The sequence below is a fragment of the Salvelinus sp. IW2-2015 genome, linkage group LG28, assembly GCF_002910315.2.
Source record: "Salvelinus sp. IW2-2015 linkage group LG28, ASM291031v2, whole genome shotgun sequence".
In the NCBI taxonomy this organism is placed as follows: domain Eukaryota; kingdom Metazoa; phylum Chordata; class Actinopteri; order Salmoniformes; family Salmonidae; genus Salvelinus; species Salvelinus sp. IW2-2015.
The window spans coordinates 1,968,567-1,986,571 of record NC_036868.1 but is presented as its reverse complement, the minus strand read 5'-3'; the positions used below and the strand labels follow the sequence as shown (position 1 = coordinate 1,986,571).

Below are 18,005 nucleotides of genomic sequence, written 5' to 3'. Positions count from 1 at the left end.
CTGAATTGGGAACCTGAATGAGGCTGGGTGAGGGTAAGTATGAAGGCTTGATTGACTCAAATAATTAGTCCCGGAACCAGAGGGAGCTCGATCCAATTATAACCTCAGCTGTGGCAATTTGATTACCGGGCCCCTAGGAAATGCAATGGAAACAAAAATTTGGGCTCCAGTTTTGGCTCCTTGTCAGTGAATCGTAAAACTTTTGTTTTGGGAGATAGAAGATAGTCGATAGATAGACGATAGATAGATGATAGATAGACCATAGATATAAGATATATAGATGATACAAGATACTGTAGATGCCTGTGGAAACATATCCAGGATCAGTTTATCCTCAATCAATCCTAACATTAGGATCATTTTGATTTGATTTGCTTAACACATATCAGTACACACACATTCATATTATGTGACCCATTAAGCCAACTTCCGTTATAAAAAGTCTAAAATCACATGTACTGTTAGTGAAGTACTGTAGCTAAAGTTTTCTAGAATTCTATTATTCCTACTTTACCATCCTGGAGGTCATTGTCAGGAACGCTGTCTTTTTTCACATGACCTTAGGACACAGTTGTCCCTTAGCCAGTGAAGCCTATATGGAAGTAAATAACTGGTGGCTAAAGAACCCAGTGTTTGAGAGAGAAAAGGGCCTAGTCAGGGTTCAACTAAGGCGTCATATGGCCAGCAGCGTGGGTGACAATAGAGTCAGTGTGCTGGCCCCCATCCAATGTCCCCTTTGCCCCCATTGTAAGAAAGTCCATAATTAAAGTTGGCCTGAAACAATTTATTTTACCATTATTTAACCAGGTAAGTTGACTGAGAACACGTTCTCATTTACAGCAACGACCTGGGGAATAGTTACAGGGGAGAGGAGGGGGATGAATGAGCCAATTGTAAGCTGGGGATGATTAGGTGACTATGATGGTATGAGGGGCAGCTTGGGAATTTAGCCAGGACACCAGGGTCAACACCCCTACTCTTACAATAAGTACCATGGGATCTTTAATGACCTCAGAGAGTCAGGACACCCGTTTAACTTCCCATCCGAAAGACGGCACCCTCCACAGGGCAGCGTCCCCAATCACTGCCCTGGGGCATTGAGATATTTTTTAGACCTGAGGAAAGAGTGCCTCCTACTGGCCCTCCAACACCACTTCCAGCAGCATCTGGTGTCCCATCCAGGGACTGACCAGGATCAACCCTGCTTAGCTTCAGAAGCAAGCCAGCAGTGGGATGCAGGGTGGTATGCTGCTATGTATGCTGCTATACAATGCACTGTATAGTACAGTGGTGGTAAAAAATAATTGACATAATCAATAATAGAATCAATGAAATACAATGGATTTGCATCTTTAGTACTAACACCATGTCCAGTAGCTCTGATTGAAAGATAAAAGTTGATTATTAAAACGGAAGCTGCTTTCACAGTGTAAGGCCTCACATTTGTATGGGTGGAGAAGTACAGTGAACTGGCCTGAGAAACCACCACCAGCTTATTATCATATTCCTTCAAAAGAATATTGTTAATTTTCTAGAAAGTTTCCTTGATATTTTGTCCCTTGTAGGCACTCATTGTTGTCTCTGAATAGTTGTTTCTTTGTTCCTATATTAATGGAAATACCAGAGTAGTGTACAACAGACTGTGTTGTGGGTTCAAATGAAGACAAAGCCATTTCATCTTGACATTCTCCAGGATGACCTAGCCAGATCTCAGGGATTGGACCCTCACTGCATTCATGATAAATGATCAGATAGCATTATTATTTTCCAAGACACCGAGGTTAGAAATAGTTCATACATGATTGAGAAAGGATGGAAAGATCAAGACAATAACATTCTACTTTTTACTCATAGAGTAAATACTGTAGCATTTCCCCAAGTAGCAGTCAGTACGTGTGTTCTATTTGATTTATGCCAGGGGAAAGAAAGTAGGAATTGAGTAAAGGAGCTTGCCAAGTGATACAAGGAAGGTCTGAAGTGGTTTGCTATGGGGGGGGAAAAGGAAAGTAATCTGGACTTTATTAATATTCACTAAACTAAAAGGAAAACATTGTAGAAGCAGAAACATATCCATTACCCTCCAGTATGCCACAAAGGTGGTTTAAGCTTCCAATAACACACAGGTCAGAGGTCACATTCTTTTTTGCGTGTGGGTTTCATTCCAAAAAACAAAATGGCTGACTTATTGACTTCCCCCTGCAGAGAAAATCCTCTCTGCATGCTACGACAGGTAAGCGATTACCTCCATCAGTTAGCCTACCAAGATTTAACATGTTTGCCTACAGCGTAGATAAAGGCACTGAACATTTCTTGCTCAAAGATTCTTGATTTGATTAATAATCTGGGGATCAGCTTAATTTCTCAGCTATTTGTGCTTAAACCTCCTCTTAGCTTCACACGGTGAATGACATTGGCTTCCCAATACCTAAACTAATTTCCCCCTAAATTATAGAACCTGAGCTTTAATGGTTTAGTAATAGTTGGTTTCAGATTATAGAGTACCGATGATGAGAGTATGGTGTTGAATGCAGGCAGGGATGGTACATACAGGCCGCATAAACACAATCTATGAAACTAGTCCTAGCTGTTGTTAAATTCCACAGGGTTTGTAGTACAATGTGTGTTTTAAAGAGAGAAATTGCAAAAAAGATATCAAGCTACCGATAGTCGACCCCTGGAACCACACGTGAATTAAGGAATAACCTTCAATAATTCAACACATGACCCTAGGCGTCTGTGTCGAAATACCCCACAGCGTAACCTTAAGCATCAGCTGCCAAATTACCTTAATTGGAACCCCTGTACTATACCTATAAAGAGGTGTCATTGTGTGGATTTGAATAGAGTTTAATGGACAACTACAGATGTAGGATCTTAATTTGATCACTATTTTGTTGCTGAGAATTTTCCTTCAAATCAGGACATGCAAACTTGTAGTGTATTTGAGTTTTAAAAAGGTTTCTAACATTTGTCATTTTCACTTAGACATTTGACTTGATTTGCCCTAATGAAAAATGTATCAACCCCTACAAAAATGTCCAGAAATTATAATCCACATAATAATTCACATTTCCTGTTGCTGATACATTAGCTAATGTATTGCATTTAAGGGATAATGGCCCATTTAGCTTGCAGGGTTAGCCTTATCTAGCTTTATAGCCTAATGATTTTCCTTGTCCTCGTTTTATGATCATTACTTCTAAGAGTCTGACTGTTGCTGACAAGCTTGTTCTGGCTTTCCAGAGTTGTGATGCTGAAGGCTGCCGTGTCAGCGGAATAGGCTGTCTTGTAGATTTAGATGAGCCAGAGGGACTACATTTAGTTCCAGTACCAAGGGGACAAAAAGTACACCCATTCATCAAATCAAACATTATTTGTCACATGCGGTGTAGACCTTACTGTGAAATGCTTCCTTACAATCCCTTAACCAACAATGCAGAGTTTTTTTTATAAAGTAAGAAAATATTTGCTAAAAAGAAGAAATAATAATAAACTAAAGTAAAAAAAAAAAAAGGTACACAATAAAATAACAACGAGGCTATATACAGGGGGTACCGAGTCAATGTGCGGGGATAGAGGTTAGTCGAGGTATTTGAGGTAATATGTACAGTGCATTTGGAAATTATTCAGACCCCTTCACTTTTTTCACATTTTGTTAAATCCTCATCAATCTACACACAATACCCAATGACAAAGCAAAAACCATTTTTTATACATTTTTGCAAATGTATTAAAATTGAAAAACAGATACATTATTTACATAAGTATTCAGACCCTTTGCTATGAGACTCGAAATTGAGCTCATGTGTATCCTGTTTCCATTGATCATCCTTGAGATGTTTCTACAACTTGATTGGAGTCCACCTGTGGTAAATTCAATTGATTGGAAATGATTTGGAAAGGCACACACCTTTCTATATAAGGTCCCACAGTTGACAGTGCATGTCAGAGCAAAAACCAAGCCATGAGTTCGAAGGAATTTGAGGCACAGATCTGGGGAAGGGTGCCCAAAAAAATTCTGCAGCATTGAAGGTCCCCAAGAACACAGTGGCCTCCATCATTCTTAAATGGAAGAAGTAGACAGGTCCTGGATAGCAGGAAGCACTACCCTCTCATTGATTGAAGCACTATCCTCTGTAGTGTACTACCCTCATTGGTCTATAACCATATTTTCTATTGGGCAGAATATGTATTTGCTTCTTGATGCCTTCTCAGTTAGTGGAACTAACTAAGAGAAAAAATAAAGGAAGTTAAAGTTGATAAAACAATGTCACTACAATAAGCTAGAATGTATTTTGGAAAGCATCCCTGTTTTATCTCAACCTAACAGAAAACAAACAGGGCAAGGCCTAACTTCCTTCTTTCCCACAATTTCCTGTTCTGAAATGGTACAACAACAAAAATTCCTTAATGCAGGAGATGACAACTGTAAATTAAGAGCTTTATAATTAGCCCATTTGTCAGTTGAAATGCAGCTGTAAATTTTGAGGTTTGAAAAATGTATGCACTGTACTCTTGATTGCGGTTCTTGAAAACCATTTCAGTGACCAACCCATTTTCTCCATTATCCTCCCTAATGCTGTTGAAAAGCAACATCTCAACACAAATGATCTTCATGCATTAATTAGACAAAAAAAATCTGCTGCGTCGAATAAGAACCTTTTTGTCTTTCTGTAAGTGTGCAGGGAACATTAGGTGCACTTGCGTTTTGTTTTCCTGGCTATTTCTCCACTCATTAATGATGTCAACAGTCATTTCCCATCTTCTACTGTCAGGATCGGCAGCCATTCTGTCTCATTAGGAAAATTGTAGGTACAATAGGGAACAGATTTACTAGTATAGGCCAACATACTCATGAAATTATCATTGAAACCTAAGGGTCATTTCAATGGAAGCTAATTTGCAAGGGAAAGTGTTCTCTGGGTAAATCTTATGATCTATTAGCCCTCTCTATGCCTTAACCTCTTCCTGGAGATCTACCATCCACATCATGTCAGAAGTTTGCGATAGTTCATTGATGTTAAAATGGAAGAACAGTGTGAATGGGAATTGTAGAGTTATAGGTGCACAATATATTCTCTCTCTTTTTTTTGTGGTTGTTTACTTTTAAAGTATGTCATTGGCTCTTTGGTAGCTGTGGCTGCATGATTAGTGGGACAACTGTGGTCCACCAAAGCCCAGTGTATGCCAGGGAATGTTGGGCTTGTTGGCTGTCAACACAAAAGACTAAGTGTCTAAACTATTATCTGTGCGTGACTGTGTGGGTCACAAAAATGCTATCACTTCCTATCAACATGGAAATCTGCTGGCAACCCCCAATAAAAAGAAGGAAAAAAAGGGAATGTTTTTATTTGCTTTGTTCATTTCACAGTGATCATTGTGTGTGTTCATCCATCAACAATCAGGTTAATGAAAATTGTTGAGTGAGAAAGCAAAGGATGTCCTTTCTCAGAATGTATATTCTGGATGAAGAAATACAGTAATGTACAGTTGCCAGAGAGGACATTCAGACTCAAAGTAGCCTTTTTTCATTGGTTAAATGTATTATTAGAATAAATGGAGAGTTATCTTGTTGACATTTGGGTTCTTGTTTTATTCCAGTTCTCTTTTTGTTTGTGTTTTGCCCTTTTTTCAGGAGGAGGATATTCCAGAGTTGGAAATTGACATGGATGAGTTGCTGGATCTATCAGACGCAGAACAGAGAGCAAAGCTACATGTGAGTGCAAAATCCTTGGTCTACTCAGACCTGGGTACAAATACTATTCATCTTCCTGCAAATGCTGTAGCTGTGCTTAATTGAATTTGGCTGGCATTGGAACAGTCCCCAAAGTGCAAAACTCAGCCCATCTGGCATTGACAGGCTCAACCAAACGCTCAAACTATTTGAACGAGTACTGAAGCTATTTCAACCCTGTTCTAAATCTGTCAAAAACACCTTATGTTTTTTGAATATGGTTTCCCATCTCTATTTCTACAGGACCTTCTTCAAGACTGTGGCAAGCCCAAAGAGGTAAGGAAGCACCAAACAAATTGCATTGAGAGGCAAGGCCCTTTGGATTTGATAATGTAGTTAGCAGTGGAGGCTGCTGATGGGAGGACGGCTCATAATAATGTCCGGAACGGAATAGTATCAAACACGTGTTTGATACTACTCCATTCACTCCATTCATAGCCATTACACTCCATTCCAGTCATTTTATGAGCCGTCCTCCCCTAAGCAGCTCCCCTCTGAGCCCCATGCACATTCACCTGAGAGAAAGGAAAAGCCTGATATAGTAACTACCACAGTATTGGCTGTTTCAAAGTTAGCTACATGATTCATGAAGGATGTGGGAACTGTTATTGACACGCTAATGATGGGTGAGGCACCGTTTAATAAATAATCCAATGATACAGGCAATCTTTCTAACGGGAGGCAGAAAGCCTCGAGGTTAGAGCGTTGGACCAGTAACCTAAAGGTTGGTGGTTTGAATTCCAGAGCCGACAAGGTGAAAACCCAACTGCTCCAGGAGCGCTGGTCAATGGTGACCCTGGCCCTGACCCCACTCCCTGTGGGTGTCTCAGGGGCCCTGACCCCACTCCCTGTGGGTGTCTCAGGGGCCCTGACCCCACTCCCTGTGGGTGTCTCATCAGGGGCCGCTGACCCCACTCCCTGTGGGTGTCTCAGGGGCCCTGACCCCACTCCCTGTGGGTGTCTCAGGGGCCCTGACCCCACTCCCTGTGGGTGTCTCAGGGGGAGTTGGGATATGCAAGAAACACATTTCCATGACACACTGACACTTGTACAAGTGTGTAACAGAACAAATATAAGCAGCCCCTAAATTATTGATTATTATCTAGTGAGGTGCGGTAAAAACGGTGCATCTTCCGTTGACCCATGAATGACTGCTACTTGTTTACCTGGGCCCTCATACACACGACCCCAGGATCTGACCCCACGACCCCAGGACCTGACCCCACCACACAACCCCTTACCCCAGTGAGACTGCTCTCTAGTGGTGAGAAGTGACCGCCATAAACAAACCCAAAACATACACCCTATCAAAATGGCTCTTACAACCACAACATGTGAGATATACTTCCACTAAGTTTCCATAAACACACCTAAAACTGTGTTGCGCATGCACGTATTGACTGTTTAACCTGTACACAGTATAACCACCTCTCACTCACATCTCCTCTATTGTTTCCTGACAGGACTTCATCGACGGCTTGCTGTATCGGATGAAGGGACTTCGCAAGATGTCCCTGAAAAAATGAACAGAAGTTGGAGAGGAGACCATGTGAAATGAGACACCATCCTCTCTCACCTGTAGCTGTGGATGTGTGTACAGTGACAGTCCTCATGTATCTAGATATATCCTTATGTATCCACAATCTGCACGATCAGTGTCTATATTAGTGGTTGGCAGCCCTTATCAAAGAGGGTCCCCATGGCCAGTCCGTCCTGGCCTTATATTATTAGGACTATTTGATACCATATATGTATTACTCACATAAGCCTGGTGTGTCTTCCAATGGGGCATCTGTGAGTTAAAAAAAAATGAGTTTAAATATGATGTAATATAGCATAGAGATGTCCTACTAGATACAAACACCTCTTGGTATCAGTTGCCTCTGAAGTAGAATGAGATCATCCAGTCTAGTATTGATGGATAATCCAGTCTATGGTTTATGTCGATGTTTTTCACTGTTATGTTACAGAATGGTTCACCAATTCACCATGGCCTGGTTTGTTTAGTTCTTCACTGTTAATGGACACTTCTGGCATTTTGAATAATCAGATCACAGCTTATTGTTATGTTGACATTCTTTTTTATTTTGTATTTATTTTTTATTAAATGTTTTCTCTGATGAATCCCCTGCTATGACTAGCCCAAGAATGTACTGTAAATATGGTTACTAATATTTTTGTTTAGCTTAAGGTATTGTTTTAAAAGAAGCAGTGCTGTCATTCACTTTCCCCAACTGTTACATCGGAATTTCAAATGGGATCTCTAATAGAAAATATGTGTACTGTGATGTTACCTATGATATTCTGGAAAATCTCACCTAAAACAAATTCACTTCTATCTATAAAAGGGCAGTTAGGCATCACAAAATGTCAATGAGCTGTGGAACCGCTAAAGATCCCAATGGGGGATCTAAACATGTGCTGTTTGTGCATTTCAATAAATCAGTGGAAGCATATCAGAGTTGTGACATTCTTCAGGGCAGAAGGTAGCATAGCGTTAAGCCAGTAACCAAAAGGTGGCTGGTTCGAATATCTGAGGCGACAAGGTGAAAAATGTGTCGATGTGTACTTGAGCAAGGCACTTACCCTTAAATTGATGCAGGGGCGCTGTACTACTATGGCTGACCCTGTAAAACATCACATTTCACTGCACCTATCCACAAATATTTAATTAAACGTAATTTATTTCATTTGAGGCAGGTTCAAACTACTCCCAAATGTTCTTATCATTGAATTAGTTTATGTATTATATTGCATTTTCTGACTTTTCTGTCTTGCTCCGTGTTTGCTTGCTAGTCTATATTCTACTCTAGGCATAGCTACTGCCATTTTTTATCTATTTATACTGAATAAAAATATAACGTACGGGAATATGGTTTATCGTCCAACTCATAATTTGACACCGTACAGCAGTTGACAGACAACAAAGGTCCAGGGATTACAGGTAGAGACAAGTTAGCCAACGACCACCTCAACAACGACCAACTGATACAAACGAGCTTGTTTTTTGTGTGTTAAGTTTTATAATATAACATACAATATATAAAACGGTATATATTGCATCATATTACAGTAAAGAGCATACCTTTGCAAAACGGTCACAAAATGATATAGTCTATATAGACTGTTTCCCTAACTGGATAAGAGTATAATATCTTTCTTCTTAGTGTATTTTTCTCCTTACCATACTGTAACGACCCGGTATTGTGTTCTGTGTTTGTGGGTGTGTTATGGTTCTCATGGCTACTAGCAGGGGTTAAATATGTCAGGACAGATGGAAAGGTTGGGGGGGTATGATGGGTAATACCGCGGGATTTGGAAATGCATAAATAGGGATTACTGTCTCATTGTTCTCTCTCTTCTGTTCGTGCCTTGATCTGTTCCTATGAGAGTGACTCTTGACCCGACAGGGTAACATTGTGTACGTTCGGCATTTAGCGGCGTGGGTTGTGGCCAGAACAATAGCCCAGTTTATGAATAAACCTGTGTTCTGACCTGCACACCTAGAGTCCGTCTCTTTTCCCTTTATGACCCAGCCGGGTGTCAGAAGTGCTTTCGAACTACGGGATAGAGACTAGGCGAGTTAGCTGTTCAGTATAGGCCGGGTTGGCGTTAGCGTGACTCGCATCTACGGTCATGATGCTTGGGGCGAGGCGGAAAATTAAGGAAGAGTCGGACAAAGTGTCCGTGGTGGGCTCGGGGGTACCCGGTCGGGAGGGTCAGGCGGCGACTGCCGTAGGAAGGCTGGAGAGTCACATGGCGGGAGTTAAATTGTCAGTCAGCAAGATGGCAGAACTGGCGGGTTTTCCTTCACACCGCTCGAGAGCAGACGTCAACGAATATTCCGAATTTCAGCGAGGGGGGGGATGGGGGGGGGGGGGGGGCAGGGATATCGACGTCACCGGGGTGCGGAAATGGCTGGGCCTGCTGCTAAGGTAAACAGAGATGGCGGCGACCTATTGCCATTAGCCAGGTAGCGGCTAAACTACCAAAGTTCAATGGACAAGGTAAATGGGAAGTTTTTTTCACTCAATTTGAGTTGTTGGCTAGAGCCGGGAGGTGGTCTGACGAGACGAAAGCGTTACAGCTTGCCCTGAGCCTGGCAGAGGAGGCGTCGGAATGCCTGCTAACGCTAGCCCCGGACGAAAGGGACGACTATGGTGCGCTAGTGGAGGCATTGGGGGGCCGTTTCGGCAGCGACGCGCAGCCCAACATGCTGCGGATTGAACTGAGTAACAAAAGAGGACTTCAGGGGGAATCATTAAAGGCGTTGGCAAGTGATATTCTGAGCCTACACAGGCGGGCTTATGCAACTATGCCGATTGGGGTGCAGGACGAGCTGGCACGGGACAGTTTTATTAGAGCGCTCTCTTCCACCGAACTGGGTAAGCATGTTCAGATGGCGGACCCACCATCTCTGCGGGCTGCAGTGGAGATAGCCAGGAAGAGGGAGCTGATCTGGGGTGAGGGAGTGAGAGTGGAAGTCGCCAGTCAACCAGAGGTGAGAGCAGCGGTGGCTGGGGTGCGCAGGGGTCACAAAACCGGAGTGGGTTGACGAGTTGGGCGGGCTAGTCAAGACTGCTTCGCTTGTCATGGAGAGGGGCTCCAGGCAACGTCGCAGTGTCGAGCTCAGCTCCTATTGTCTCTGGGGTTGTGGCCAGCCTGGCCACATTCAGCGAGAGTGTGAACAGATTCCCCGTCACCAGGGAAACGACAGCGGGTTCGCGCGCAGGGGGCTGCGTGGCCCACCCCGCCGCCCCGAAACCACTGTAAGCAAAGAAGGTACCCAGCAGCGCAGACAAGAGGGTGGGGACCTGCTCCCCCAGGGTGTAGCTGCCGCCGGGTTTCCTAGTCCTGTAGTTGTGGTGGGACGTACCACCGTTGGGGACTTCTGCAATGTCATCGTCAAGGTAGAGGGGGTGGAATGTTTGGCCCTGGTCGACACGGGCTCTACAGTAACCCTGGTGAGACCAGACATACTACTGTTGGTGGCGGGGTGGGAGCCGACCCTTGTCCAGCTACGGACTGTCACGGGGGAGCTAGCCCCATGTTAGGGAAGTGTCAGCTATCTGTGACCGTGGGGGGGAGAACTGTGGGTGTCCGGTGTGGGTAGCACGCGGTCAGGACCCTGTATAACTGGGAATGGACTTTTTGAAAAACTGTGGGGCTCAGTTGGACTTAGCGTCGGGCACTTTGAGGCTGTCGGGGGGACCCACAGTGGGAATGTCGCCTTCGGGAGGGCCAGCAGGGGGCAGGGCTGTCCCTCCGTCTTCCTCCAAGCTTGCAGAGACTCCACCGGTCATCCCGGCTGCTCCTTGGTCGTTGTGCCATCCCAGCAGCTGTCTCCGGCGGCGACGGCCTTCACCCCCCATCATGGTGAAGCACAGGCAGCCCAGTAGCCCAAAATACACGTGCTCCTTCACCCCATCAGCCCGACGGGGGGAAGGAGGAAGCTATCGACGCCGTCGAGGCTGTGTGGCTGAAGAACTGTCAGGGTCTGGATGAGGGACAACAGAGACAGTTAAGCAGCTGCTGTTGGACTTTAAAGATAGCTTCGCTTGGGGGGAAGATGAGGTAGGACAAACGCACCTAGTCCAGCACGAAATAGACACTGGGGACGCCCGACCATTAAAATTCGTCCCCGTCGTATTCCCCTTGCCAGGAGGGAAGCAGCAGACACAGCTATTGTAGACATGTTGCGGGCTGATTTCATTGAGCCATCAGATAGCCCATGGTCCGCGCCGGTCGTCATGGTGCCTAAGAAAGGGGGTAAACTTAGGTTTTGTGTTGACTACAGGGGCCTAAATCTGTCACCACTAAAGACTCTTATCCCTACCGAGGATTGATGAGTCGCTAGACCACGTGAGAGGGTCCTCGTGGTTCTCCCCCTTGATCTGCGCAGTGGCTACTGGCAGGTGCCCCTCTCGCCAGGGGCACGTGAAAAAACGGCCTTCTCCACGGATAGGGGCCATTGGCAGTTCAAGGTGCTGTGCTTCGGGCTCTGTAATGCTCCTGCCACCTTTGAGAGGCTCATGGACAGAGTGCTGGCGGGGGTTCCGAGAGACGAGTGTGTTGTGTACCTAGACGACATATTGGTGCACGGCACATCGTTTGAGGGGGCACTGGGGGCAATTAGGCGAGTGTTGGAGAGGATCTCGGGGGCGGGGCTAAAATTACACCCGGGAAAGTGCCATTTCATGCAAAGGGGGTGGCGTTCCTGGGGCATCAGCTGGGTGGAGGGCATCAGCACGATGCCAGACAAAGTAGAGGCTGTGAGGGGGTGGCCAGTTCCAGGGGGGAAAAAGAGAGTTAAGAGCTTCCTGGGGCTGGCATCTCTACTATCGTAGGTTTGTGAAGGGGTTTGCGGGGGTAGCGGCTCCTTTGAACCACCTTCTCAAGGAGGACACTGTTTTTCAGTGGACCGAGAGCACAGCGGGCGTTTGAGGCCTCAAACGTGCCCTGATGGAGGCCCCTGTCCTGGCCTCACCAGACCCGAACCGTCCGTTCATCCTGGACACCGACGCAAGCAATGAGGGCTTGGGGCTGTGCTGGCTCAGCGTGGCCCTGATGGGGAACACGTAGTAGCTTATTACAGCAGAACTTTTGATAAGGCTGAAAACGCTACTGCGTGACAAGGAGAGAGCTTTTGGCTGTCGTGGCAGCAGTACGCCATTCAAGTACTACCTGGGGGGCCTGCCGTTTGTGGTCCGGACGGATCACTCCGCCCTGCAGTGGCTTCTCTCCTTCAAGGAGCCAGAGGGTCAGATTGCCCGCTGGCTGGAGGAGCTGCAACCCTACGACTTCAGGTGGAGCACAGAGCCGGCCTTCGCCACAGCAATGCAGACGCCTTGTCCTCCGCCGCCGTGTGCTGAGGATGGCTGTGGGTACTGCGCCAAACGGGTGGAGCGAGAGAGAGAACTGTGCAGGGAGGAGGGAGTCACCGCCACGGTGAGTCAGCTGAGTGTGACAGAGTGCCGGGAGCTTGAGGCTGTGGACGTTGGGGAGTGGAGGCGTCGCCAGGAGGAGGACGCAGAGCTGCGTCCTGTGCTGCGGTGGGTGGAAGAGAGAAGACGACCGCCGTGGGGGAAGTAGCCCCCTATCACCAGTCCCAAAGGACTGTGGGCTAATTCACAGTCCTTAGAGTGGCTGAGGGAGTGCTCCAGAGGGGGTGGAAAAGCCAGCGACTGGAGAAATTACGTGCAGGTAGTGGTGCCAAAAGGCTGCAGGGGAGCGTGTTACAGCAGCTTCATGGGGGAGTAGGCGCAGGGCATTTTGGGGTCTCCAAAACGTTAAAGCGCATGCGTAAAGGCTTCTATTGGGCAAGGCACAGGAGGGATGTTGAGGACTTTTGTAGGCAGTGCGACGAGTGTGCTGCTAAAAAAGGACCTCCAGGTCAGTCACACGCCCTCCTACAAACAATTCCCAGTAGGGGAGCCCATGGAGAGACTGGGGGTAGACATAGTAGGGCCGTTTCCAACCACAGACAGCGGTAACAGGTGGATTCTAACCGCCATGGACTACTTCACCAAGTGGCCGGGGCTTACGCTCTCAGCAGACAGGAGGCGGGGACAATAGCTGATGCGTTGGTGGGGGAATAATCAGTCGGTTTGGGGTGCCACAGTCTATTCACAGCGACCAGGGAAGAACTTCGAGTCACGGGTGTTCTCAGAGTTGTGTAGACGTTAGGCGCGGAGAAGACGCGCACTACTCCGTTCACCCCAGAGTGATGGCTGGTGGAAAGATTTAACAGAACATTAGCACAGCAGCTGCCATCGTTACTCAAAACACCAGAGAATTGGACACCCCTTACCGTTTATTCTTATGGGTGTAGGTCGGCTGTTCAAGAAATCGACTGCGTGCTCCCAGCACTACTAATGTTAGGTCGTGAGTTGCGCACCCAGCCGAACTGACGTTTGGCCACCCTCCTGATAATGACGACGGGGTTTTGCCTGCCCGAACTATGTGTGTCGTCTGCAGAACCGGTTAGAAGCGCTCACACCTTCGCAAGAAGAGAACTCGAAAACGCAGGGTGCGCCAAAAGCGCCACTACGACTCGCGCGCTAGGGGGAGGCACTTTGGAGCGGGAGAATGTGTGTGGCTTCACAACCCCACGCGCAAGAAGGGGCGGTCCCAAAGCTGGACAGTGCATGGGTGGGGCCGTGTCTGGTGATAGAGAGAGTGGGGGAGGTGACGTACCGGGTGGAGGTCCCCCACGGAGCAGGAAGGTGGTGGTCCACCGGATCGATTGGCACCCTACAGAGGGAGAAAACGGTAGGGAATGGGTGAGGGCTCTGATGTGAGCCCACGGGAACAGTCTAACGAGGAGACTCTAGCACAACCTGAGCCTGGGGAGGGGCTGCTTCTTCGGAGGCGCTGGAAATGACATTGGGGCAGAGGAGCGTTCTGGGGGCCACCGCTGAGAGTCACGGGGAGGCCCAAGAGACTGATGCGACCTCCGGGTCGTTTTAAGGATTTTGTTGTGTAACCCTAGGGCTAGGGTTTAGAAAGGGGGGGCTATGTAACGCCCCGGTATTGTTTCTGTGTTTGTGGGTGTGTTATGTTCTCATGTGCTACTAGCAGGGGTTAAATATGTCAGGACAGATGGAAAGGTTGGGGGGGTATGATGGGTAATACCGCGGGATTTGGAAATGCATAAATAGGGATTACTGTCTCATTGTTCTCTCTCTTCTGTTCGTGCCTTGATCTGTTCCTATGAGAGTGACTCTTGACCCGACAGGGTAACATTGTGTACGTTCGGCATTTAGCGGCGTGGGTTGTGGCCGGAACAATAGCCCAGTTTATGAATAAACCTGTGTTCTGACCTGCACACCTAGAGTCCGTCTCTTTTCCCTTTATGACCCAGCCGGGTCATTACAATACTATATTTTTCTCCTTACTGTAGTTACTGTACATGACTATCTATCTTTGTCAGATGCATTTCATCGGCTCTTATCTAACCATGGAGGAGTAATAGGGAGTTACACTTCAGTGAAAGATGGATGCAGTTGGATACAGGGGTGGCAAATACCCTTTTTGAATGCTGTTGGTTGGAAAACAGCCAAATTAAAGAAAAATTAGGTTTTTCCCAGCAGGTAGCCTAGTGGTTAGAGCATTGGGCTAGTAACCAAAAGGTTGCTGGATCAAATCCCCGAGCTGACAAAGTAAACATATGTTGTTCTGCCCCTGAACAAGGCAGTTAACCCACTGTTCCCCGGTAGGCTGTCAGTGTAAATAAGAATTTGTTCTTAACGCCTCTTAAGGATCCACCCCTTTTTTTCAATTTTCGCCTAAAATGACATACCCAAATCTAACTGCCTGTAGCTCAGGAGACTAAACTGCTTGGTGTAACCCTGGATTGTAAACTGTCATGGTCAAAATATATTGAACAGTAGCGAGGATGGGGAGAAGTCTGTCCATAATAAAGCACTGCTCTACCTTCTTAACTTAAGGATCGGACCCTTTTTTTCAATTTTAGCCTAAAATGACATACCCAAATCTAACTGCCTGTAGCTCAGGACCTGAAGCAAGGATATGCATTTTCTTGGTACCATTTGAAAGGGAACACTTTGAAGTATGTGGAAATGTAGGAGAATATAACCCATTAGATCTGGTAAAAGATAATACAAAGAATTTTTTTTTTTTTTTTTTGTACAATCATCTTTGAAATTATAGGCCATAATGTAGAAAGCCCATAATGTATTATTCCAGCCAATTTGCAATTTAGATTTTGGCCACTAGATGGCAGCAGTGTATGTGTAAAGTTTTAGATTGATCTATTGAACCATCGCATTTCTGTTCAAAATGTTGTATCAGACTGCCCAAATGTGCCTAATTTGTTTATTAATCATTTTTCCTGTTCAAAACTTTGCTCTCTCTTCAAACAAGGGCATGGTATTATTTCACTGTAATAGCTACTGTAAATTGGACAGTGCAGTTAGGTTAACAAGAATTTCAGCTTTCTGGCAATATCAGATATGTCTATGTCCTGGGAAATGTTCTTGTCCCACAGGGGACCCACCGATCCTGAATAAGTTTTTTTAACTGACTTAACTAAAGGTAATATATATATATATTTGTCTCGGGCATCCGGGTAATTGTGTTTTGCATAGAGCGAAAGTTAATTGCATTCGTTTTGGAACCGTTTGGCCAGATGCCTTGTTTAAAGCCCACGGGAAGTCTCCTTAAAACAGAGTAACGTAATTAAGCACGAGGCACGCTTCTATGTTTTCACATGCAAAAGGGATTGCTTTTGGTAAAAATCTGCCTTCCCAATGACAACTATTTTGAAAATCCAAACATATATTTTATGGAAAAGAAATGTTTCTGGACGATGCACCATGCTGCCTTGTTGACAACATGACAGAGCTGCTCAGATTACTGTTCCATTTGAAAAGGGTGCTTCTCCAATACCCCTTTTGCCTAGTCATGTCACAGGCCATTGGCCGGTGCCCCGCGGCTCAGAATAATCGAATCTGTCCATTTCTACGGAAGTGCAGTGACATTATCCACTCAGAGAGGATAAAAAGATGGAGGAAGGGGAATGATGAAGTGGATTCTGAATCTCATGGAGGTAAAATCAAGGAGAATTGGAATATTGTCCAAAAGAATGGAAAACGGAGCAAACTAGACTACAGTGATGAGAATGTCACTTCGTATCTTGTAGGAGTATGGTTTGTAAATGAGGAGCAGATGATAGAATTAACATTCTTGAGGAATCCATTTGAGATATCCAGACTGGTAGAGAGAGTGCTGGGTAGAGTGAAGGCTGAGAGGATCACGAGACGCAGGCTGGTTTAGATTTTTTGTGCTTCTGAGGATCAGAAGAAACGTGTGTTGCGTCTCACCCGATTTGATAAGTTTGAAGTGTTGTGTGTGTGTCTCTTAGGAACAGGGCACCCCTCAAGGGGGTTATATCTGGAGTCTCGTGGGAAGTAGATGTTGAAGAGATGAAAAATATTCCTGGAGTGATTGATGCACTTCGGATTAATTGTGTGGTGAATGAAGAAAAAGTGAAGAGTCTATCTGTTCTTTTGTTTTTTGATGTGGAGTCTCTCCCTACTCAAGTGAAGTTAGGGTATATTAACTAAAGAGTTAGAGCCTTTATCCCAAGACCAATGCAGTGGGATCATTGTAAAGCTTTGGGTCATGTTTCGAGTGTTTGCAGAAGGGAGAAACCGAGATGTCCAAGTTGTGGAAAATATCATATTATATGTTATAAAAGTGATGAAAATGTGACATGTTGCAATTGTGGTGGGAACCATGAAGCCACGTCTTTCAAATGCCCCACAAGGGTGAAAGAAAATGAGGTGGCCAAAGTCAGGGCTATCCAGAGCATATCACATGCAGCAGCTGTTAAAAGGGTTGAGGGTGTGAATGGAGTCCATGGTGGTGGATAGGCCTTCACTCCAGGCTGCAGGGGTTTCCTTTCACTTGTGTAAGAAATTGTATTAGATACTAGTAACTTGTTTTAACCACTTCTCAACATAAGCTATTCTTGGCACAACATGCACCCATTCCCACTACTTTGTCAGACCCACACACACATCCCCTCCCCCATGAGTTCTCTCACGTCACCCCGCTCCTCCGCTCTCTCCACTGGCTTCCAGTTGAAGCTCGCATCCGCTACAAGACCATGGTGCTTGTCTACGGAGCTGTGAGGGGAACGGCACCTCCGTACCTTCAGGCTCTGATCAGGCCCTACACCCAAACAAGGGCACTGCGTTCATCCACCTCTGGCCTGCTCGCCTCCCTACCTCTGAGGAAGTACAGTTCCCGCTCAGCCCAGTCAAAACTGTTCGCGCTCTGGCACCCCAATGTGAACAAACTCCTCACGACGCCGTCAGCGGAGTCAATCACCACCTTCCGGAGACACCTGAAACCCCACCTCTTTAAGGAATACCTAGGATAGGATAAAGTAATCCTTCTAACCCCCCCCCCCTTAAAAGAGTTAGATGCACTATTGTAAAGTGGTTGTTCCACTGGATATCATAAGGTGAATGCACCAATTTGTAAGTCGCTCTGGATAAGAGCGTCTGCTAAATGACTTAAATGTAAATGAATAGGGCCTGTGAAAACAAACGCACATGCAGGATGCCTTTGGATGTGACTAGTACAAAGAACTGTGTGAAAAGCCAATGGAATGTCGACATCAGGCCGAACAGGACTACCCACGACCCAGATCGACCAATCGGAAGGCCAGACTTCAAGATCAACCTACTTTGCTTGTTGCCTATATAATCTGTATGTACTGCTTAGAGGGGCTCTCTTCTCC

The 18,005-nt window shown here is 45.8% G+C and overlaps 1 protein-coding gene across 1 annotated transcript in view; it reads left to right on the top strand.

Moving 5' to 3' along the window:
* Positions 1 to 8,190, top strand: part of LOC111954003 (protein phosphatase 1 regulatory subunit 14B) — a 9,956-nt gene extending 1,766 nt beyond the window's left edge. The window contains exons 3-5 of the mRNA XM_023973481.3: positions 5,636 to 5,716; positions 5,978 to 6,010; positions 7,198 to 8,190. Coding sequence (XP_023829249.1) covers positions 5,636 to 5,716; positions 5,978 to 6,010; positions 7,198 to 7,260 — 177 coding nt within the window. The 3' untranslated portion in view covers positions 7,261 to 8,190. The remainder of the gene's footprint in view (positions 1 to 5,635; positions 5,717 to 5,977; positions 6,011 to 7,197) is intronic.
* Positions 8,191 to 18,005: the final 9,815 nt, after the last annotated feature.